Source organism: Rhinoderma darwinii, chromosome 3 (assembly GCF_050947455.1).
Source record: "Rhinoderma darwinii isolate aRhiDar2 chromosome 3, aRhiDar2.hap1, whole genome shotgun sequence".
NCBI classification, from domain to species: domain Eukaryota; kingdom Metazoa; phylum Chordata; class Amphibia; order Anura; family Rhinodermatidae; genus Rhinoderma; species Rhinoderma darwinii.
This window is the reverse complement of record NC_134689.1, coordinates 129,970,981-129,995,980: the sequence shown is the minus strand read 5'-3', so window position 1 is coordinate 129,995,980 and position 25,000 is coordinate 129,970,981. Positions and strand designations below refer to the sequence as shown.

The following is a 25,000-nucleotide window of genomic DNA, read 5'->3' as shown; positions in this document are numbered from 1 at the left end:
CTCTGCTCTGGGACATCGGCTCTGGCGTTGCCCCTGATATCACGTTCCGGTCCAGGAGGATCCCCTGACGTAACTGTGTATGGACAGTTACGTCAGGGGCTCCAACAGCAGAGGAATCCCCAGTCAAAGCGTCGGCAACGCTTTGGAAGGGATTCCACTCCTAGAGGGAGCCTCAATGGAGCTATCTACTGGGGGTGTGTTTGGCACTATCTACAAGGGGAGTGTGTGGCAGCATCCACAGAGGGCACTGTGGCATTATCTACAGAGGGCTCTGTGGTACTATGTACAGAGGACTCTGTGGCACTATCTAAAAAGGGGCTGCCCAATCTTGATATGTGTGTCTGCCAAACGCTGCCAACTGAGCCGCCGGACTGCATTTAGCGACACTTAAACCTGATTGTTGAAATAAGCACGTGGAGAATTCTCTCAAATTTTAAACCTAGTGCTATTATTATAGTAATATAGTATTATTATTATTATTATTATAGTAATATAGTGTAATAGTAGTTCAAATAACTAATTGATTAACAATAATTTTGTATTGTATCAAATTTGAAAGTAATGCCGCCGTCAACTTCCCATTTTTTCTATATGGGACCCACTTACCCGGCCGAGTTTGAGACCCCAGGGCTAGAGCGTAGGCCAGTAGTGGCACAGTTGCGACAGACTTTGGAACATACAGTCACTTTGTTACAGCCTGACTTGGTAGCCATACTTGTGGAGCTGAGGTCCCCAACCTTGAAGCTCTATGGACACATTGTCAGGACTTTTCCTGGCACTAAACAAAGGGTTAAAACGTAATGTCAATTAGGCCTTACTTTCACAAACTTTGGGGCCAATAAAAAGCAGTAATGCAAAAAAAGTTGTGCAGAACGTTGGTATAACATATTAGAAGGTATGCAGTAACCATGTGGGCATTACTATTGGTTATCACTATATGGCACTTTGTCAGACAGTAGTAATCAAGGAGGATGGTAGTAGTAGTACTACTGCTGTAACCAACCGCGATTGGAAGTTTTGTTAGGGTACCTGCTGTGATATAGTTGCTGTTTACACATTGGTTACAAAATGACTGCGTTCGCCGCAATCTAGCATGGTAATCCCAGTGACAACCATGACGCTGACCTTATCAGGGTTCTCCACGGCACGGCGCCGCTGTACAATGCATTACACGCTCACTCATGAGCTGCACGGAATGACCATCAGAGGGCGTGCTTAGACAACAAGGCCTGGTGTCGCTCTTGCTTCAGTGGTTCTCGATGATACTGCTAGTGGTCATTTCCTGTTTCCGGTGTGATCCGCTGCCGAGAGCGCGACGGGTCCGGTGGGGAGGAGAAGGTAAGAAAAGAAAGCGGGTGGGCACTAGGTTAACACTAGAGGGAGCGGGCTTGGGGGTGGATGTTCGTATGTACTGCTTTATTGGGCAATGCGTTCACACTCCGTGTTCCAGCACTGGATCTTATCTTTTCATTGTAGTTCTCGGTGTACAGGGCAGCGCTGGGTTCGCAGGTCCATCGTGTCCGGTGATCCACATACTGTATGCTCTGAGTTTTAGCTCCACACACGACTATCATGAAGTACCGATAAGTGGTTTCTTGTGTGGCAACTGGATCATTGTACATGAGTGATCTCCATGACTTAGATCATTGTACTGTACAGGGTGCTGCGTTCACTTATGGCTTATTTTTCATATAGAAAATGTCATCTCCATTTTCCAATTAGCATGGTATCTATATAGATGTATATCATTCGAACTAAACGGATCCCTGGATCCAATGTACCCAGAATTTTGCGGCTGGTACCTAACTTTTTTGGGGTTATTTACTATTGATGTCTGGAAGTTCTTAGAAAATAAAAAAAAATCAAACTTTCTTCTTAACTGGTTCCTAAAGTCGGGATATATATAGGGATTTAGTAGGTATATGCAATAATAATCCTAAAGGCTGGAATCCCCATAGGTGATTAATTCATTTGGGACAGACCTGATCCCATTCTCTGATGTCTTGTAGATGCCAATACAACACTAGTATTCAGTCCTGTACACACAAATGGACCAGAATCGGCTGGCTGAGATGTTCCCCTATTAGAGTAGTGAATCTAACTGTCAGACACATCTTTGCATGTGTGGCCACCTCAATGTAAAGTTTCTTATGTGTCGAAAAGAAGGCTCATAAATTTACGGAGGTTTTTTTAATCCGTAGCATGTCAATTTATGCTGCGGAATCGCTGGTTCTCTGTTGCAGGTTTTCTGAATTAAATGGGATGGTAAAAACAGCAGATGTTTCGTTTTTTGGCTGCGGAAAAGCTGCAATTCTGTCGCCAAAAAATCAAAAAAAATCTATACTTACCCAGATCTCTCTGCTCCTGTGTCCAAACTGGCCTCCAGAGATGATGTTTCGTCCCATGTGACTGCTGCAGCCAATCACAATTTGGTGCGTTTTTTGTCTTGAATTCCTTGCGGCGTCCAGGGCAGATACGCAGTTTCCATTTACGCAGCCTGTCTACCCTATCTGTTTCACGTCAGAAAAAATAGGGCAATTCTTATGTGAACTACTTAATATTTGCCTAAATGTCTCATGTTTGATTATGAATATAGACATAGATATCCTCTTTAGAAAACCTGTTTACGCTGTGTGACTGGTCTGAGCTAACATAACTTCTACAATTTTATATTTATAAAAAGCCCACATCAGGCTTGAACATACAGTTGAACATTTGTTAGGAATAAATGAACGCATAGTTGCTTACATCTGCCATGGACTTTAAGGGCTTGTCCACACGTAACGGAATTGCTGCAGAAAATTTCTGCAGCAATTCCATTGAAAGTAGCGTACTTTCCGCTGCGTCAAAAACACACTATTTCCTGCATTTTCGACTGCAGAAAACGGTGCATATTTTGCTGCGTTTTTCTCAATGTTGGGAGATGGTGACATCTGAAAAACGCAGAAATTCAGTCCAATTTCCACAGCAGGAATTGAATATGCACCCACTTTGCTGCTACTGTATTCTGCTGCGTTTTTTCCGTCCGCAATTCTAGATGGAAAAAACGCAGGAATTCCTCTACAGCGCTAACTGTAAAAAAAAAAGTGTATAGCCTTTACTTTTTTTGCAGCTTATAGTTCTATGCAGCAAAACAAAAAAAAAAGTATCCAGATGTTTAACTGTCAAATAGATGTGAAAAGGACAATGATAAAAACTTTTGAAACATAGAAAGTTTTTGGATACATCACAGGATACGTTTATTTGCTAACTGTCCATTACATGTAACCAATAAATGTGGTTTAAAAGGGGGCTAAGAAGCTTTGCACAGGTGTAAGTCAATGACACTTCTAAACCCCCAGTTCCAACCAAAAGTGTCAAGCAAGAAGATCCTTGAAGAAGAAGAAGAAAACGATTCGCTCATTATGTGCAATAGCTGCATGTATGTGTAGGAGCTTTTCAGGTAATTGTGGAGAGCAGTAATGTGGAAATAAAATTCCCTTGCTTTCTCTCCCCAGTAGTGTCAGCAGGTACCTTTTTAAGATACTTGTATTCTCTGAATGGAGAGGGACATGATTACAGTACAGGACAGTTGTCCCGCATCGAGGCAGGGACTCCTCGTGTCATAGATAAGTATGACGCTAGGAGCCCGGCTCCCTTCAGTGTGTTCAGTCTGGGAAATGCGTCCGACGTACGGACCGTATATCAGGCACTTAGAAGAACACCTGTGAGTGGTGGTGTAAATACTGCTGCAACAAAGGCCACCCTTGTCTTCTTATGTCTAATGTGTATCTGCTATAATGCAGAAAATTTATTCTATTTTTGTATTGTTTTATTTACATTCAGTAAAGATTTTCCATATTACTGTGTAACGTTTTATCCATTTTATTGAAATGGTCAGTCTTTTTATTACATATTGGAACATTGAATTGGACTTAAGGCCCTTTTACATGAGCCAATAATTGGCAGAACAAGCCTCCCGATTATTGGACTGTGTAAACCGGGAAGCGATCAGCCGGCAAACAAGCAAACACTCGTTCGTCGGCTGATCACCTGAAATAATGCAGGCTATAAAATCTGCGCTCTCGGCAGCACATGTCCCAGTGTAACCAGGGGATGCGCTGCCAACAATGATGCAAACTGATGGGGACCGAACAATCGCGTTGGCGATTGTCTGTTCTCATAATGGTAGTCGTTCGACTTCGCCGCTTGTTATGGGCAGAAATCTGCCCATGTAAACTAACTGGGCTCTTTTCTGGCTGTTTGTATGTGCTGAATCAAAAGGGAATCTATTGAAGAGCTGACATCTAATTATCCTGCAAACCAAGGAGACACAGGCAGTCTAGTTGCTAAAGGTCCCCAAAGGAGTGATTTGAGAGCCTCTGGTCCAGATAGTTGTTTTTTCTGAGTATACCCATGAATTATGCCAGGTGTTTGCAGGTAAATCCCAAGGGTAAGGAGTAGTCCTGGGAATACCCTCTGCCTGTGAGCGTAGGTAAGAAGCTGTGCCCTAGTGTACCTGAATCCCGAACACTTGCTCAGTACTGTATTCATGCTCCCTTTTGTTCTGTTGGAATGGTAATAACAATTATTTATTTATCTCCAGGAGGTTTCTAAGGCCAGAGCCATGGACAAGCACAAAGTCAAGAGACAACGCCTGGATCGAATCTGTGAGGGTTAGAAGATATTAAATTCAGAGTTTGTAGGAACCTGTGGTTATATCAGGTCATTTTATACATTATAGACGTATTTCTGTACTACTTGGTGCGGAGAAGGCCAAGTGGAAGCACAAATTCTTTCATACAGAAAACAGGCAAATTTCTAAATGAAATCTTGCCTTGACCTATAACTGCAGGTGTGTCCTTCCTCTACTACAGAGAGCTGATAATGCATTGGGTCCCATGTATAAAAGCTATTGCAGTCAACAAGTGGAGCAGTTTTCTGATAGCAGCCAACCAGATCACTTGTTACATTGTATAACTAGTGCTGGAGAAATGTCATATGAACTCTGGTTCCTCTGAGCGGCTGTATTCGTTTTTCTACATGGGGCTCATTGTCGCAACCATGTCTCATAAGCTTGTTCCTGCTGCACTATATATAACATGTATGGCTCAGATACAAATGTGTTTTACTATTCTATAGATATTTAGAAATGTAATTGGATGTCAAATGGAAATAATGATTGGGTCTTTGCATTAAAAAGGTTTTATTGACTTTGTGTACCCAATCGGCAATTAAGGAGGTTTTTCTGTGACTAAAACATTTATGGTCTATCCTCAGACAGGGAAATAATGTTTGATTGATGGGGGTTTTGAATGGGACTGAGCTGTAGTACCGGGCACAGCCGTATGGCTACAATGGCCACGTTGTTGTAGTGATTGGCTGGGGACGCAGAGGTCTTGTCCCAGCTGGTCAAACACTCAGGATAGACCATCAATGTTTAGTCCTAAAAACCCGATTTAAAGTGTTGTCTAAAATTAGAAAACACAAGGTTTGCTTTTCCTCCAGAAACGGCACCACTCTTGTTGATGGGCTGTGTCTGGTATTGCAGCTCACTTCTATTTATGTGAATGGCGTGGAGCAGCAATACCAGACACAGAAGGATAAGCGTAGTGCTGTTTCAGGAGTTAAAGCAAACTTTCTTCTAGTCCCAGTTAAAAAGGCTCTGTCACCACATTATAAGTGCCCTATCTTGTACACAAGTGGGCGTTGTGGAGACAAGTGTATGATGCTGACCAATCATCGTCATACACTTCTCTCCATTCATTTACACTGCACATGGTGATCCTGCGTTGTTCACTATGTGCAGTCACATACTCCCACATTAACGTTACTAAGCCCCATCTTCGTAACAACATGCTGGTGGTGTAGTGGTCCCAAACCTAGTGACAGGTTGCCTTTAAAGAGGCTCTGTCACCACATTATAAGTGCCCTATCTTGTACATAATGTGACCGGCGCTGTAATGTAGATTACAGCAGTGTTTTTATTTAGAAAAACAATATATTTTCACCAAGTTATGACCTATTTTAGCTTTATGCTAATGACTTTCTTAATAGACAACTGGGCGTGTTTTTACTTTTGACCAAGTGGGCGTTGTACAGAGGAGTGTATGACGCTGACCAATCATCGTCATACACTTCTCTCCATTCATTTACACTGCACATGGTGATCCTGCGTTGTTCACTATGTGCAGTCACATACTCCCACATTAACGTTACTGTAGTGTCTTGAGAGTAAATAGACATCGCGTCCAACCAGGACGGGATGTCTATTCATCACTGCCGACACTTCGGTAACGTTTGTGTGGGACTTACAGCAGAGCAATCGTAATCTCGCAAGATCTCGCTGTAAATGACAGCACTGCGTGATCTCGATGTGCTGTGAGAGTAAGTCACACACAAACGTTACCGAAGTGTCGGGATTGTGAATAGACATCCCATCCTGGCTGGACGTGATGTCTATTTACTGTCAAGACACTTCAGTAACGTTAATGTGTGAGTATGTGACAGCACATAGTGAACAACACAGGATCACTATGTGCAGAGTGAATGAATGGAGAGAAGTGTATGACGATGATTGGTCAGCGTCATACACTCCTCTGTACAACGCCCACTTGGTCAAAAGTAAAAACACGCCCAGTTGTCTATTAAGAAAGTCATTAGCATAAAGCTAAAATAGGTCATAACTTGGTGAAAATATATTGTTTTTCTAAATAAAAACACTGCTGTAATCTACATTACAGCGCCGGTCACATTATGTACAAGATAGGGCACTTATAATGTGGTGACAGAGCCTCTTTAAAGGCAACCTGTCACTAGGTTTGGGACAACTACACCACCAGCATGTTGTTACAAAGATGGGGTTTAGTGCTCCAATCCTGCCCACGACAAAACCATCTGCTTAGGCAATAGTTAGTAAAATAACGTACAAATTACTGAGAGGATTCCAGCAGTATTGGGCACATATGTATTGCATATATGAAGCCGTGGAGTGTACACTTCGCTACTGCCGAGGTGCCGTTTACTGTTGTCTCCTGCTTGTGCACTATGCGCGGGTGCCCGATGCTGCTCCCAGAATGATCTCCGCAACGTGTAAGTTATTTTGCTGTTTTGTCTAAACGTCCGGTTTCCACCTGGGCAGGTTTGGAACAAAACCCCAGCTGCATAATGACATTCTGGTGGTTTAGCGGCTCCAAAGCTAGTGACAGGTTCTCTTTAAAGAGCACTTGTTACTATGACAGACCTTTAAATAAGAGCATGTGACACTATAATAGAACTATACTAGAGATTATAGTGACAAACGGACCGGCTGAAAAGAAAGTACTTCCTGGTTTTGTGGGGGTCACATGATCTATATTAGCCACTCAGAAACGTGCTGAGAAGGGTCATGTGGCATACACCATGATTCTGTGCAAACAGGAGTAAGACTGCATCACATGGTGTATCACATGGTCCCTTCTAGCAGTTCGGGATCATGTGACTCCACAAAACCAGGAGGTGATTTCTTTTTGGCCTCCTGGTTGAGTTACTGTTTAGTGGGTGTAATTGTACTCCCTAATATAACGGTTAGCATATGGTCCTTACTTTAAGGCCTTATTCACACGGACCTGTCCGTATTGCATGCGCAAAAGGTTCGTGTGGCATCAGCATATGGTGCGTGGCTGCGTGATTTTCGCTCAGCCGGCATCATTATGACACTCTGGTTTTATGTTTACAAACAGAAAAGCACGTGGTGCTTTTCTGTTTTCCTTAATTTATTTTACTACTGTAGCGTGCATCACGCGCGGCACCCGGAATTGCTTCAGTGTGCCGTTCGCGATTTGCCTTTAATGGGTGCGTGCTGCGCGAAACACGGCCAAATATAGGACATGTCATGAGTTTTACGCAGCACACATACGCTGCGTGAAATTCACTGACAGTCTGAACGGCCCCATTCACTAACATACGTCCGTGCGACGCGCGTGAAAAATCTTGCGCGTAGCACGGACGTATAACACGTTTGTGTGAATAAGGCCTAAGGGCGTGTTCACACACGGGAGATTTGTGGCATGTATTTCTGTAACTATCCCATTCATCTAAATGTGACTAGCAGAAATCCATGCACATACTGCAGAAACCACCCCACTGATATTTTATGAAACTTATTTTCAATCACACCAATTTGTGCAAAAAAAATCTGCCGCGTGTGAATATATCCTTAGGTCTGTCATGGTAACAGGCGCTTGTTTGGTCCGACCATATGGCACAGTTTTAGACTGGAATGACCATTGAACATGAAAGCATGTGCTGAAGTCACACCGTCTGTTGGTGAGACATTTGTCAGTCTCTGGCCAGCATTGCTCTTTGAATGGCACTGTTTTTTGTAATATCGTGTCTCGCATTAAGCCACGTTGCAGTTTTTCCGCTTGTATTTGCGGGGGCAGAATATCCCCACATGAAGACTGTTGCAGGCAAGTGGATGAGGTTTAAAAATCTCATCCACATGCTGCTAAAGATTTTCTCCTCCGGATATGAAAATGTGCATTACTGTGGTTACTGTTAAATGTAGAAGTGGTGAAATCCACAGTGAAATCGGTCCAAAACTACAGCAAATCCACTACGTGTGTGGGAACCCTTAGGGCATGTTCACATGGCGTATTTTGGAGCATAAAACATTCATTACTCTCGAAAATACACTTGAAATACTCCTGCAAACAGGTGTTTTTCATTGATTTCAGTGGAAAATACATAAAAGGTGTATTTTTATGATGCTGAATTAAAAAAACACCCTCGTAAAAATATGCATTGTATAAAAAGCAGTGACATGTTCCTTCTTGAAGCATTTTACAACCTGTTTTTCCATTGACAATACAAAAAAAATGCTTTGAAAATATGCCTCAAATTATTCTTCAAAATACACTTCAAGAATGCTTGCGAACATCAAAAGCTTTGAAAATCTGCTCCAAAAAACGCCTGGAATCAAAGGCAGTTTTCTCTTGAAATCGGCCTCTTATTTTTTTTTGCCTGAAACCTATGCTGTGTGAACATATTCTTAAAGCTACGTTAATAATTTGTGCGATAATATAGCTGTCTATCTCTTGAAGCTTTTAGTACTGTGAAAAATACATTGCTTTACTTATTTTATAGTGATTTTGAATATTTAAATGGTCGCTAACTTTTCAACAAACTTGAATGAATCAATAGTACAAGGGAATATAGGAAACTTTGTAATATCTCATTAGAGAAAAATGCCTCTTTCTCCACTTATCCGGCTACTTTCTTACCCACCCACCCATCCAACTTTTCACACAAGCTGACTTTATTGCTGAGACTACCAGCACATTGGAGTCTGTGGAGGAGGAGAGCAGGAGCAGAATGAAAGAGAGGCAGAGAGAGACACACAGATGCAGCAGCAGCTTCCTAGTATGTGTTCTATCTCACGCCAGTGCTGGATTCTCTGATACACTGCTCAGTACTGCTATATAATGTCCTCCATGCTGCTACTTCTATATATGTTATAGATCGAGATAGGAGAGAGGGAATCTCCTTTTCTATGTGTACTTTGTATAAAAGATATAATAGCAGTTAGGCTCCACCCACTATCTCATAGACCACTGAGAATTAGGGAGAGCATGCAGAGTGGAAAACTGCTAAAAAAATAAAATGCCATATACAATGACCAGATATAGTGTTATTCCTTATGTGCACACATATGACAGCTTTTCAGAAAAGTCAGCTTAAAGGATAGGCATGCTTTTAAGCTATTTTAATAAAGAGCTGCATTCACAATTCTGCGGACTTCCTTGCTGGCTCATTGCATGCACACAGAAAATCTCAACCAAAGCTGCATCGTAGGAGCTTGGCTAAGCTGTTGGGGTGCATGTAGTTTATTTTTGTTGCAATTTTTGCTGCGGTTTTGCATCGTTTATGAAAATCGCGGAAAAAAAACATGGCTAAAACCACTTGTAAATACAACCGTTAATGTGTCTGATATCGAGCTGGTCAACTGTTTCCGATGAAACCAGCACAGCTGTGAATGTAGCTTTGGGCAATACATAATTCAGGGTCAGTACAAGATAAGTAATGCAATGTATTTATTAAGTTACTTACGTTTTTAGGAAGCTTATGTCTATATAAAACATGGGTGGACATACCCTCTAAAAATTAGACATTGATTTATATGATGTGTTTGTGGCACATACATAATGTTTTGAATAATTGTGTTTTAAAAGCATTTTTTGTACTTTGTAACTCGGAAATACGCAACATATACAGAAAATATTTGAGAGTTTCCTTTTGTCTTAGGTATTCGGCCGCCAATTCTGAATGGTCCTATGCCTGTCCGTCCATTAGTGGCCCTTCTAGATGGAAGGGACTGCACAGTTGAGATGCCTATATTAAAGGATGTTGCTACAGTAGCATTCTGTGATGCTCAGTCTACACAAGAAATCCATGAGAAAGTAAGTATTGATATGTTGTGTGTATTCCATCTTTGTCTTGTGCTAAATACCTTACATATTTAGAAGCATTTTATTGTGAAACTAAGGTATAGCTACCTTAAAGGGAATGTGTTGCCAGCAAAACATGTTGTTTTTTTTTAAATTAAACATTTAGTGTGTAGGTGATTAAACATTGTTCAAATTTTTTTTATTTTTTTCACGAGTCAGGAAATATTATAAATTAGATTCTAATTTATAATATTTCCCATTGCTGGTCACTAGATGGAGCTATTCCCAAAATTGCAGCATTGCATGTGGTAAAGCAACCACATTGCTTTTTGCTGCAAAATTGGGAAAAAAGCACTCGCTCTAGTGAGCTCTGAGAGTCCCCCCCTCCTTTATCCTGGCTAGTGCCGGGATAAACGAGGGGATTGAACGGTCTAACCTCCTACACTGTGTGTCGCCATTTTTTGAGCTAACACACAGTGTAGTAGGTTTACATACAGTAGTTAACACACACAAACACGAACATACATAGAAATCTCTTACCTGCTCCTGCCGCCGCGGCTCCCTCCGCCCCGTCCGCTCCGTCTGCTGCCGCTGGTCCAAGTGCACAAGTCCGGAAGCCGCGACCGGAAGTAGTAATCTTACTGTCTGGCCACGACTTCCGGTCCACAGGAAAATGGCGCCGGACGGCGCGCATTTCAAATTGGACTGTGTGGGAGCGGCGCATGCGCAGTTCCCACACAGACGGCGTACACAGAAGTGGATGGGACGGGACCCGTTCGCAGTCCCTATGGGACTGTGGCTGCCGTATTCCATGTCTGTATGTGTCGTTAATCGACACATACAGAAATGGAAAAAAAAATGGCAGCCCCCATAGGGAAGAAAAAGTGAAAAAATAGGAAAAGTAACACACAAATAAATAAAAACGTTTTTAATAAAACACTAACATTAAACTGGCATGAAATTTTTTTTTGTGGTGACACTGTTCCTTTAAAGAGGCTCTGTCACCAGATTTTGCAACCCCTATCTCCTATTGCAGCAGATCGGCGCTGCAATGTAGATAAGAGTAAAGTTTTGTTTTTTTAAAAACGAGCATTTTTGGCCAAGTTATGACCATTTTTATATTTATGCAAATGAGGCTCTCTAAAGTACAACTGGGCGTGTATTGTGTATGTACATCTGGGCGTTTTTACTTCTTTTACTAGCTGGGCGTTGTGAATAGAAGTGTGATGCTGACGAATCAGCATCATCCACTTCTCTTCGTTAACACCCAGCTTCTGGCAGTGCACAGACACACAGCGTGTTCTCGAGAGGTCACAGCGTGATCTCTCGAGAACACGCTGTGTCTGTGCAATGCCAGAAGCTGGGTGTTGTGAAGAGAAGTGGATGATGCTGATTCGTCAGCATCATTCACTTCTATTCACAACGCCCAGCTAGTAAAAGAAGTAAAAACGCCCAGATGTACATACACAATACACGCCCAGTTGTACTTTAGAGAGCCTCATTTGCATAAATATAAAAATGGTCATAACTTGGCCAAAAATGCTCGTTTTTTGAAAAAAAACAAACGTTACTCTTATCTACATTGCAGCGCCGATCTGCTGCAATAGCAGATAGGGGTTGCAAAATCTGGTGACAGAGCCTCTTTAAGCCTTATTTGTAAAAACGACATGTGAAGAGTATACTAAATGTCACTATATTTTACTTGGACTGGACAGTTACTGCACTGAAGTCATGTCACCCTAGAAGAACTGGGGACATATTATTGTATTGATTTGTTTGTGGTTATGCAATATTTATATAAATCAAAGTGTCCACCTCCATTATAGCCATACTTTGTTGGGACATCTTTTGCCCATCCCCATACATTGTACTGTACGTTGAGTGCCTGAATCTGACTTGGCCCCTGATTCAGATTATCTGATATTTGACACCTCTATTGCAGTCTGTTTGCCTGTATAAGTCGAGAAACCCACATTTAGAGTTTGTGAGATCACATCACTTACCAATTGTGCTTCCACATTCGCCTTTTAATACCTCCCAGTGATCTGATGTCTGTAATACCTGAAATAATCACTGTACATAAAATGTCCTACTATGGACATGGATAACTGATCACTAAATATATGTGCCATTTATTATTTTTTATTTATATTTGTTACTATTAGCTCATTAGCTAGTCCATAATACCGATGTCTTTTTGGGTGGGTTCCAATATTAATAACAAAAAAAAAAACATTGCGATCCAAAGCCTAAGATTTGGATATTTCTCGTACTTTTGTGCTTGTATCTTATGCAGACTATTATGGAATTTTCGGACTATTTCTGGCCATGTTAGGACCAGCAAGATGTCTGGACCAACAAATTTTGCAATCCCATGTGTGTTTGTTCCTGTTAACCCCTGTAGTTTTTTGTGTTTTATTTTGGATTTTTTAGTAGCCAAAACCAAGTGTAGGTCAAAAAAGTGGTAGTATAATTAGTTTCTTTCTAGAAAAAAATTTACTTCCGATTTTGACTAGAAAAAAAAAACAAAAACTTGCACTAAACCATACTGTTGTGATTCACATGATACAATTAAGGGTATGTGCCCATGCTTACTAAAAAAAAAAACATGTTAAAATACGGAGCTGTTTTCAAGGGATAACAACTCCTGATTTTCAGCCATTTTTTTCGCAACTCGTGTTTTATTGTGGCTGTTTTTCCATAAAGTCAATGAAAAACGGCTCAAGAAGTGACATGCACGCGTAAAAAAAACGGCCAGACGGAACAGCAACATTTTTCCCATTGAAATCAATGGTCAGATGTTTAGAGGCGTTCTGCTCTCCGATTTTTCGGCCGTCTACGGCTCGAACATAAGCCGTGTGAACATACCCTAAATGTGTTCTGCATGGTACCTTTAGCAAAGCCCACCTACTCACCAGTCAATGCCCTCGCATGTCTGGGCCTGATTACTTCTGAACAAAGCCTTCTCTAACTGAGGACCTGTTGGTGATTTGCTGCTGGTCCGCAGCGATCTGCTGTTATCGCCAAGGGAAGCTGCGGGTGGCTGCAGGCGAAATGTGCTATCACATGATGCACATTCAAATAAATGGGCAACCATGAAATACATTATAGAGGGGTTTTGAGAGGGAGGACATATGGACGGAGGTTATCCTGATGGGGACAGCCCTTTAAACAGGTTCTCTGGTCCCTGCGATGGAAAGTAGATGCAAAATAAAATTATTATCTTTCAAATATACTTATTGCAGCAACTCCCATTCTCATGCCATGGCTCACCGGTTCCCCGATGGTCTTTTCTTTGCATTGCTGTTTGATTGGGTGTTGTCCTTGCTGATGACGTCACCTGATCACGACTTTCATTCTTAGTGACGTCACTGCTGCGGTCAGCGGTGGTCTGGCACAGTCAGGTTGTCATCATGGAAGGGGAAGCAAACACTGCTGTAAATATATTTAAAGTTTATAATTTTTCTATTTATTCACCTAGATCTTTATTTTAGGGACTAGAAAACTCCTCTAGGGCCAGTATCACACGCGCGCACACACACTTACACACACACACTTACACACACACACTTACACACACACACACACACACACTTACACACACACTTTTTTGACACTGGTTTAAAAAAAAAAAAAACACAGAAGACACAAAAAAAGTAGATGCATCAGTCTTTTCTTTATACCGTTCCTTCCTTTTGGATCCTCTTCTGGCCTGGGTTAAAAAAACGGAGCCAAAAACTTCACCAAAACTGTGTGTGAGATCCAGGCCTAAAGCTTTATTATTTTGTGATTTTAACACTCAGCATCATTTTACAACAGGTATTAAGTGAAGCAGTGGGAGCCCTTATGTATCACACAATCACCCTTTCTAGAGAGGACTTGGAAAAATTTAAGGCTCTTCGTATTATCATACGAATTGGAAGTGGATATGACAATATTGATATCAAGTCTGCAGCTGATTTAGGTAAGTTTTACAGGATGACTTGTGCAAGTTTGATTTGTTTGAGACCATCTTTACTGAAAATGTTCTTTTTTTTTTTTTTTTTTTTTTTTTTTTTAAGGGATTGCTGTTTGTAATGTTCCCTCATCGTCCGTGGAAGAGACAGCTGATTCTACACTTTGCCACATATTGAACCTTTATCGACGCGTTACATGGCTGCACCAAGCTATGCGAGAAGGGAATCGTGCTGCCAGTGTGGAACAGATCAGAGAGGTTGCGGGAGGGGCTGCCAGAATCCGCGGGGAGACTTTGGGCATCATTGGACTTGGTAAAGCTCAGTCTAATAGAAACATAGACTATGAGCAAAGAAAATGGTTGAAAACCTTTCAACCCAATTTGCCGATAGCTACATTATTTTAGATTTCTTTTTATCAGGCAGTATTATATTTTGTCTTCATTTGCAGGCAGGGTTGGGCAAGCCGTTGCTTTACGTGCCAAGGCCTTTGGTTTCACAGTCATATTCTATGACCCCTATCTTGCGGATGGAGTTGAACGTTCCCTGGGCTTACAGCGAATGGCGACACTTCAAGATCTGCTAATGCATAGTGACTGCATAACTTTGCACTGCAGTCTGAATGAGCACAACCATCACCTCATCAATGATTTTACCATAAAACAGGTGTGTAACCGCTGCACACAGAAGGGTGACTTACAGAATAGATAAAACAAAATAAGGGCAAGCGGGTTCATACAGGGTGCCAAGCCATAGTGTCATTGTTGAGAACTGCTCCAGTATTTGCTGAAGGGACCCTAGCAGTTGGCAGGTCTATAGTGAATACAAAACAAGATAAATGTGCCAGAGGCACACTGAAGACCAATTTCCCAACTGCTAACTGATATAATTAAAAAGTAACTTTTATTATTTCATTTAAAGATGTCCATAGGGACAAAAAATATGAACTCGAACAATTAAAAATTGTAGCCAATGTTGCTTTAGCACATGCTCTATTTTTCCTCTATCTGCATGTATTGCCAGACAGAGTATAAAGTATTCAGATTACAGAGTGTCAGTCCGGCGGCTGCAGACTGCCGGGCTATGTGCGATACCGAGTCAGGTGCGTGCTAGGAATGCTAGTCAAGCCTGGCTGATTAAAACAATAAGTATAGCCCCCCCGACATGTTTCGCTGTCAACACAGCGTCCTCAGGGGATCAAAACGGGGCTAGCATTCCTAGCACGCACCTGACTCGGTATCGCACATAGCCCGGCAGTCTGCAGCCGCCGGACTGACACTCTGTAATCTGAATACTTTATACTCTGTCTGGCAATACATGCAGATAGAGGAAAAATAGAGCGTGTGCTAAAGCAACATTGGCTACAATTTTTAATTGTTCGTGTTCATATTTTTTGTCCCTATGGACATCTTTAAATGAAATAATAAAAGTTACTTTTTAATTATATCAGTTAGCAGTTGGGAAATTGGTCTTCAGTGTGCCTCTGGCACATTTATCTTGTTCTGCTCCACTATTTGTAACCAAAAGCAAAGACCTTGAACTGAAAAATTTTCTATAGAAACTGGTTTTTATATTTTTACAAATTAACCCCTTAATGACTGCCCATTACGCCTTTTTATGGCAGTCATTAACCCCTTCCCGACATTTGACGTATCCATACGTCATAGCCGGGTAGGGGGAAGTATGGAACGTCCTCAAGGAGTGAACCCGCTCCATACGATGCGGGTATCGGCTGTGTTACAGCTGACACTTCACAGTAACGAGCGGGATCGCGCTCCAGCACGGCATTTATATTGTTAGAAAGAGGGGGCAACCTGCTCTAGCAGCTCATTGCGCCCCCCGGAATGCAACCACGAGGTGGCGATGGTTGCTATAGCTGCCTGGGGGCCTAATGAAGGCCCCCAGGTCTGCCATCTCTGTGCTCCTACTAAGCCCTGCCTCTGGCAGGGCTTAATAGAAGCCAGTCAGAGAGACGATATACTGCAATACATTGTTGTTACAGTATATTGTGCAAGCAATACAACGATCGCTGGTTGAAGTCCCCTTGGGGGACTAATAATAAAAGTAAAAATTAGTAAAATAACGTTTTGGGGTTGTTTTCTTATGTAAAAAAAAAAATTCAAAGTTCAAAAAACCCCCCTTTTCCCATTTTGCCACTAGAGCATAGTAAAAATAAACATAATTGGTATCGCCGCATCCGTAAAAGTCTGAACTATTACAACATATCATTATTTAATCCGCGCGGTGAACGCCGTAAAAAAAATAAAATTGGAAATGCCAGAATCACTATTTTTGGTCACCTCATCTCCCACAAAAAAATGGAATAAAAAGTGATCAAAACGTTGCATAAACCCCAAAATTGTATCATTGAAAACTACAGCTTATCCTGCAAAAAAATAAGCCTTCATATCACTTAATCGACAGAAAATAAAAAAGTTATGGCTCTCAGAATTTGGCGACACAAATGGTGGAATCGCTGTTTTTTTCATTTTCTAACCCACAAATGTTTTCCCCCCGTTTCCTAGTACATTATATGGCACAATAAATATTGCTACAAAAAAACAAACTAGTGCCGCAAAAATATAGTCCTACTAGGCCTATATCGACGGAAAAATAGTAAAAAAGTTGCATGTACCCCAAAACGGCATCAATAAAATTTGTTCCACAAGAAAAAAAAATCCGCTAGTACAACAAAAAAAAGCTATATGAATTTGGTATCGCTGTACCCGTAATGACTCATAGAATAAAGTTATGTAATCTATACCAGGGCGTAAATTTAAGATGCAAAAAAAAGACTTTTTTTCCAATTACCCCCCCCCCCCAAAGTTAATCAATAAATTTAAATGTACCGCAAAATCATGCAATTAAGAAATACAACTCATCCAGCAAAAAACAACAAAACAAGTTCTGGTTTTAGAAATGTGACAGGAAATATGGATAATAATGGCTTTGTTCGTAAGGCCCAAAATAGGCTGAGGCCGGGACTCCTGCTCCAACAACTGCGATCAAAGTTTACTTTGATCGTGGCCATTTAACTTGTTTACAGAGGGAGGGAGCTCCCTCTCTCACCCATCGGCGGCCTGCAAATGCAATCGCGGGCCTCTGATGGGGTGTTTTGGCAGCTGGGGGCCTGATAAAAGCCCCCAGGTCTGCCCTGGATATATGCCTATTAGGACGTGCAAGTGGCACATCCTAATAGATTGCCTGTCAGATTTACAATGACAGACAACAATGCTCTGGTATACGAAGTATACCAAAGCATTATAGCAGCGATCTGAAGATCAAGTAAGTAAGTCATGTGAAATAATGATTAATAAAAATTACAGTAAAAAAACCTATTTTTTTCCCATAAAAAGTGGTTTTGTTTAGTAAAAGTGTAAATAATAAATTAAAGTACACATGTATGGTATCGCCGCGATTCAAAGTTAATATGTAATTTAAACTGCAATGTGAACACCGTAAAAAAACAAAAACATAAAAAACAATGGCTAAATTACTATTTTTTTTCCATTGCCCCCCAAAAAGTCATAATAAAAGTTAATCAATACGTCACATGTACCCCAAAACAGTACCAATCAAAACTACGTCTCGTCCCGCAAAAAAAGGCCAAAAAATCACTACATTGTCAAAAAAATGACGGCTCTTGGAATGCGACGATGCAAAAACAAATAATTTTTGTTCAAAAGTGTTTTTACTGTGCAAAAGCGGTAAAACATAAAAAGCCTCTATATATGTGGTATCGTCGTAATCGTACTGACCCATAGAATAAAGGTAACATGTTATTTACGCCGCACAGTGAACGACGTCAATTTAAAACGCATAGAACAATGGTGGAATTCAGGTTTTTTTTCTATTGCCCCTACCAAAAAGGTTAATAAAAGTTCATCTAAAAATTATATGTACCCCAAAATGGTGCCATTAAGAAGTACAACTAACCCGCAAAAAACATGTCCTCGTACAGTTATGTCGACAGAAAAATAAAAAAGTTATAGCGCTTTGAATGCGACTATAAAACAACGGAAAAAATAGCTTGGTCGTTAGAGCCTAAAATAGGCTGGTCACTAAGAGGTTAAATAACTTTCCTCTTCTAACATGACATACATGAATGTCAGTGGCTCTTACGCATAAAAACGGTGTTAACAAAAAAATATCAGTGTTGCTCATAGAACACGGAGATCCCTTATTTTATTTCAATCCCTGGCCTTAGGGAAAACAAACCATGAAATCTGGTTGGTTTCTGCTGGCGATGCTGTCACTTTTTGGTAGGACAGATTTCAATAAGGGCAGTGTGTATTTGACAAATGTAATGAATTTAACTGCTGTCTTTTCTTCGATGTGGAGCAAATATCCTCTGGTTTCCATCCTACAATTTTCAGATCTCCTGCACTGCCTCTGCTTTTTGCACTCTTTCATATTAGTTTGGAACATATGACTGTATAACACATTAATTTTAATAAGGTTCTGTTCACACCACATTTGGTATGTACATCCGGCTTATTTGCCATACAGTTGCATATGTCAGCAATTGACTCCCTTTGTAAAAAGATAACCAAGAAAGAATACCACGCGGTATACATTTTTAGCACTATGCCCTTGTTTTGGAAAGCTTAGAGAACTAAGTAGTTTTCCATTACAGTTGGAACTAAGGTTTTCCAACACCACGCAGACATATGCTGGAAGTACACACACCAAACATTGGGTGAACTAGGGATGTCACAATACCAGAATTTGGACTTCGATACCGATGCTTCGTGTAGTATTGCCATTCTCGATACCAAAATGATACTTTGCCAACAGTAATTTAAAAAGAGAAAAAAAAAAAAAAAAAGCTCTTCCATTTTCTGATGCAAGGTGGGATTCATTGTAAACCTCCACGTGCCTCACATTAATAGTTATTAACCCCATAATGTTTCTCAGTCATAATGGACATAGCAATGGCTTATATCTATTTGCCAGTACATTAGCCTGTGTACTTATAGTACACAGGCAGTTGTTAGGACATACCTAAGTATGCCCGAACAGGAAATCTGGTCAGACAGCCCTGGGGTTCTTCAATGGACCCTGGGCTGTCTGCCCATATATGTTCTGTCCCTCTATCGCGTCACAGGGATTCCCTGTGAAGCGATCCAAGGGGCATTCCTCCCCTTCTCATTTTCCCCTTCAATGCTGTGGTCCGCTTTGATCGCAGCATTCAAGGGAATATCTGCAGAGATTAGAGGTTTCTCTGATCTCCGCCGTTAGAGCGGGTCTTCGGCTGTGTAATACAGCAATTGCTCCGCTCCCGACACCAAGTGTGCACGCGTGCGGTCAGCATGAGGTTTTGCGACCGGTGCTACACTAATGAGCGTCGGCGCTGGTACTGAAGAGAAAACATGGGGGTGTTTTGCCGTACGCCCGCAGTGTTCGGTCTTCAGGGCCGGCGCTTATTAGTGCAGTGTCGGTCGCATCATTTTATTCTGACTGTGTGCGCACACTTGTCAGGACTCAGGAGCACGGCAATGGCTGTATTACACAATCACCTCTGACTACATGTGTTACAATGCTAAACTGCAGCCGTGCAGCTTAGTATCGCAATGCATGAATCAACGGTATTGAACCGTTTGAGGGTGCATGGCATCTAAATAGTATCGAAATTTCGATGCATCGTGCAATCCTAATGTGAACAAAGCCTAAGTTGCCAGTCTCAATATGTGTTTCAACTAAACTCTAAGAACTACTGAGGCAAAGGAGGCAACCTCCTAATAATGCATGAATGGCACATTACAGTATATTTCATTAACCTATGCGCTCTTGATGTTACTGACACATGTAATGCAGCAATACATTTTCTTTTTTATTCTAGATGAGGCAGGGTTGTTTTCTGGTAAACACTGCCCGTGGGGGACTTGTGGACGAGAAAGCACTAGCCCAGGCGTTAAAAGATGGACGAATCCGAGGTGCTGCTTTAGATGTCCATGAGTCAGAACCTTTCAGGTAGGCAGTCTTCATTTGGGAAGGGCTGAACATTGCCAGTGAGCATAACTGTAACCGTGCATTCTATTGCTGCCTTCAGCTTTTCTCAGGGACCTTTAAAGGATGCCCCTAACTTGATCTGCACACCGCACACTGCCTGGTACAGTGAACATGCTTCAATTGAATCAAGAGAGGAGGCTGCTAAAGAAATCCGCAGAGCCATTACAGGTATATATATAATATATATATATGTCCTCTACTAATATTTTCAGGATTTTGTAATTGTTTTTGGAGCCACACAGCGATACGTGAGCACAATTCCATTTAATGGACTGAACTCTGTGGTGTCTTTACAGGCCCAATTCCAGATGCATTGAGAAATTGTGTAAATAAGGAATATTTACTGGCAGCTGCACAGTGGTCGGGAATGGAGTCTGTTCATCCAGAGCTCAATGGGGCAGCGGGATATAGGTAGGTCTATTTAAAATTGCATGCCATAAGTTTATGGTTTATTCAAGTTCTTGGCCCCATCGCATATTGATTTTACAATAAAAACCTTAGTTTGGAATTTTTGAAGGATAAACTGCATCGTTGTGTGAACTTTGCGTATCTGAATGCTGTTTATTTTCCCTGAAATTCCCTTTACATTACTGAATTCAGAATGGGTTCATTTGATATTTTAGGTTGTAATAAAATGTGTGATAAAATGAGATTCGGCTTTTTTGAATTGGAAGGCACTATGACCGGATAACGTCACTACGGCCCATACACCGCTGTACTACAGCTCTGTACAAGGTGGAGGTTGTATGTGCATGTGACCTACATGATAGTCAAGTGTTTTCAAATTGTTTAGGGAAATATTGACACTAAGGTTACGATCACACAAGCTTTTCGGCTCAGTTTTGTTTTTTTATTTGTTTTTTAGCCAAAAGGAAAGAAAGGTATAAAGAAAAGACGATGCATCTCCTTTATTTTGAGTTCACTTAGGCTACATTCACACGACTGTGAAAAACGTCCGTCACACGGTGGTTTTCAGAGCAATGAATTTCTATGGGTGTTTTCACATGGCCATTTTTTTCATATTCAAATTTTTTATTGATTTTCAATACACACAGTGGAGGGAAGGCCTCAATACACTAAAGCAGAACAAATAACGGCAAAGCCCAAACAAAAAAGTGTGCATCACATCCCAGTACAAAGAACATTAAATATCAGCTGCATTAATGTACCGAAAAATAACATCTCAGACTCCGATACAACATAAGGTACAACAAGGGCCTAGAAATGCAATCAGGGGAAGCGAGGCCATGGCCGTTTTTTTAACGGCCCGTGAATATTGGCCGTCCAAAAAACAGGACATGTTTTTGGTCGTTTTCACAGCCAGACGGCTCCCAATGGATCAGTTTTTAGGGAACAATCCTTGTAACGGTTGGTAAAAACTGATCCTGGCCGAGGACTCCCCGCACACTGGGCTACTTTGAGTATAGTGAAGTCAGGGCTTTCAACAACGGAATCCCCGGCCGGAGCATCGCAAGATCTCTGGCCAGGGACTTCAGTCTTGTAGATAGCACCCCCTGCCTGAAGATAGCAAACCCAATTTGTTTCCTATCTTCCGCTGTTATTTACATATCGGTTCCGTTATATTTGGCGCCCGATATATAAATAAGCCCCTGAACTGTCAATGGGGCGTTTATATCTAACTTAAATAGCAAGGGGGCGTGATGTCTTTGCTCTAACACTGTCCAATCAGCTACCGACAGTGTCATGGCGGGTTGCACTGTCCCCCCGTCCCCCCCCGCGAGAACACACACAGGCTGCCGGTTCTGCAGAGAGTGCTCTCTGTCGGTGTGTGTGTTCTCGCGGGAGGGAACACAGCGCAATCCGCCCTGACACTGTCTGTAGCTGGACAGTGTCAGAGCGAAGACATCACGCCCCCTTGCCAATTAGCTAGATAGAAACGCCCCATTGACAGTTCAGGGGCTTATTTACATGTCGGGCGCCAAATGTAACGGCACCGATATGTAAATAATGGAGGAAGTTAGAAAAATAATTTCAAGTGAAACAGTGTTTGTGAAGCCCAGTCTATTACATGCTGCACTCAGCTGCACGTGTATGGGCAGGTGAAAGGTTCTTTTTAAGCATTTGGCTCAAGAATCTGAGCCAAAAACTGCATGTGTGTGATCCTGGCCTAGAGCGTTATCCAACATTAATGATCAGCCTAATGTTTCATAAGGGACCATGTTGTTATGTGTTTGAAACATGAATTGTTTATCTGCTTGTTTATTCACAGGTTCCCACCGGGAGTTGTGGGAGTAACTGCTCCGGGGCACCCAGCTTCAGTGGAAAGCCTAGTGGCAACTTCACATCCTTTAATTCCCTCTGTTTCTCACACTCCATCACCGGGACAGACGAGCAAGCCAGAGCCAGACAGAGAAATTCCCACTGACCAGTAGCAATACTGAGCTTTGTGTTTTCTTTTTTTGTTTAATATGTTTATTTTGCCTTGTGTTTGTTTTTTTTGTATCTTTTTTTTTTTTTTTTCTTCCCTTTTTTTATACCACCAGTCCCATAATTGTTCTCTGCCCCCCCCCCCCCCACCCTCTTCCCTCAGAATGGTTTGGGGGAGAAGGGCAGGATTCCAGGTCTCTTCAGCAGCTTTACCCAATTGATGGAATCACGCTGCAAACCCTGAGGTGTATCATCTCTCCTCACACCGGAAAAGAGAATGTTCTTATCAATGCCTGGAAACCTTTAGATATTGCCTTTCAACAGATCTATTTTTTAACTGATTTAGTTTTACGTAAAATACTATACGGGTGGGTTGTGCTTCTGTGTGCCGGGGCAGGCTGATCTTTACTGCTTCCTCTAGAGCGAGACATGCCCAGTTGTCTCAGGGAGCTGAGGCATCACCAAATTTTTAGTGTAGCTGGTATCTCCTAATCTGAAACGTATCTCAATCCCCCTCAGTACTGCAAGATAGGAAACACGTTATTTTCTTAACAAGTCTATTGCAAGTCTACTTTGCGGAGTGCACCTTCAAGTTATGAATTTTATAGTTGGATCATTGTTTGTCGCCAAGGACAAAACAAAACATGAATTATTTTAAAGTTAAAATAATGATCGCTTAATGCATGCGTCTGTGGAGTTTCTCTCAGGTTCTTGGAGTCCTTGTAACAGTATACGGATGAAAAGAGGTGTATAAGTACACATGACATGCAAGTCTTGTGTCGAACATGGTGATGAATGTGAGCTTGGGCATTAATTCATTTGTTTGCCACCATTTTATCTGCTTTGAAGTATAGATGATTTTTTTTTTTTTTCGTTTAAAAGAATGTAGATTCTGTTGCTTTATTACATCCAGAAGTTGTAGTAGTTTATGGCGTATTGCACTTCAGCTTATAAAGGAGCAGAATTCCAGGACCGTGCGCGTGTTTTATTCTAGGCAGAGTAATACTGTTGCTTATATTATAAAGTGTATGGTTTTAGCCCACCCTTCTTATCGACCTCTCTGTTTCTTGGCATATTTGAGACAAAGGATATTTGTACTATCTTGGGGATGATTGTGAATAGCATCTAGTGAATGTGTCACTTAGTATAACAAGTCTCAGGATAAGGTTGCATGAATCAGGTTGAAATTGTGTATATAATAGAAGGATATTTTAATAGTCTGGATTGAGGAAGAAGTGGATTGAGTTTGTATGCTGGCACGCAGTCCTAAAGTTTAAAGAGGCTCTGTCACCAGATTATAAATACCCTATCGCCTACATAATCTGATCGGCGCTGTAATGTAGATAACAGCAGTGGTTTTTATTTTGAAAAACCATTTTTGAGCAAGTTATGAGCAATTTTAGATTTATGCTAAGTAGGCGGTGTGAAGAGAAGTGTATGAGGCTGACCAATCAGTAACCAATCAGCATCATACACTTCTCATTGTTCCAGTGTGATTGTGCAGTGAAAGAAGCTGGGCTGGAACAATGAGAAGTGTATGATGCTGATTGGTCAGTGTCATACACTCCTCTGTACAACGCCCACTTGGTCAAAAGCCAAAACACGCCCAGTTGTCTTAAGAAACTAACTAGCATAAATCTAAAATTGCTCATAACTTGCTCAAAAATGATTGTTTTTCAAAATAAAAACCACTGCTGTTATCTACATTACAGCGCCGATCACATTATGTAGGAGATAGAACACTTATAATGTGGTGACAGAGCCTCTTTAATAACAGCGAAAAGGCTGAGCAACATCTTAAGGTTTTTTTTTGTTTTTTTTCCTTTTGTCTTTTAGTTTTCTTGTTATCTCCTGTCCTCATTCTTGGCATATATTTGCTGTTAAGAGACATTTATCTGAATGTTTGGTGCTAAGTTTGTTTATATTGTTATATTTAATTAAAATTTCAAATCATTAGTTTAATCATCTGAAAATTAGAAAGCCCTCCATTTGGTGGGGCCCATTTCCTTAGTGCATTTGGCCTATGGACAACCAGACTTTAGTCCTGTCAGCCCAGAGAATATAGATTTTTACTTCATTTTAGGATTTTGAGTCTTCGAATAAGGAATCATGCACACAAGCATATCCATATCCACATCCAATATATATCCATGTATGAGTCCTCTAGAGCGAAGTACGGGATCAGATTCCATTTTTTGAGATCAGAATCAAGCCTTTCCTGAAGGCTTGTTTTCTGGATGT

At 41.3% G+C, this 25,000-nt stretch overlaps 1 protein-coding gene and 1 long non-coding RNA gene across 8 annotated transcripts in view; one reads left to right on the top strand and one right to left on the bottom strand.

The window, feature by feature from the left end:
• The window catches only part of LOC142749123 (uncharacterized), a 43,402-nt gene extending 42,175 nt beyond the window's left edge, over positions 1-1,227 (bottom strand). For all 3 annotated transcript variants that reach the window (XR_012882375.1, XR_012882374.1, XR_012882376.1), the window contains exons 1-2: positions 1,126-1,227; positions 607-778 (exon numbers count right to left, since the gene is read on the bottom strand). This is a non-coding gene — a long non-coding RNA (uncharacterized LOC142749123). The remainder of the gene's footprint in view (positions 1-606; positions 779-1,125) is intronic.
• Positions 1,228-1,239: 12 nt separating this feature from the next.
• Positions 1,240-24,087, top strand: LOC142749119 (C-terminal-binding protein 2). 5 transcript variants are annotated; one of them, XM_075856724.1, is made up of 10 exons: positions 1,240-1,338; positions 4,586-4,649; positions 10,264-10,418; positions 14,226-14,370; positions 14,468-14,674; positions 14,811-15,025; positions 20,202-20,332; positions 20,412-20,539; positions 20,668-20,782; positions 22,602-24,087. In XM_075856724.1, the coding sequence occupies exons 2-10, from the start codon at positions 4,607-4,609 to the stop codon at positions 22,762-22,764; spliced, it is 1,302 nt and encodes a 433-aa protein (XP_075712839.1). In that variant the 5' UTR covers positions 1,240-1,338; positions 4,586-4,606; the 3' UTR covers positions 22,765-24,087. The 5 variants fall into 5 exon arrangements, with proteins under 5 accessions (XP_075712839.1, XP_075712837.1, XP_075712838.1 ...); XM_075856722.1 differs by having other exon boundaries at positions 4,586-4,655; XM_075856723.1 differs by lacking the exon at positions 1,240-1,338 and adding an exon at positions 3,959-4,474 and having other exon boundaries at positions 4,586-4,655.
• Positions 24,088-25,000: the final 913 nt, after the last annotated feature.

What these genes read in the sequence shown, in the direction of transcription:
- LOC142749119 (XM_075856722.1), top strand. Translation starts at nt 4,607, where the DNA reads ATGGACAAGCACAAAGTCAAGAGACAACGCCTGGATCGAATCTGTGAG. An exon ending in CAAGTCTGCAGCTGATTTAG is followed by an intron (nt 14,371 to 14,467) that starts GTAAGTTTTACA and finishes TTTTTTTTTAAG; the next exon opens with GGATTGCTGTTTGTAATGTT. An exon ending in CATGAGTCAGAACCTTTCAG is followed by an intron (nt 20,333 to 20,411) that starts GTAGGCAGTCTT and finishes TGCTGCCTTCAG; the next exon opens with CTTTTCTCAGGGACCTTTAA.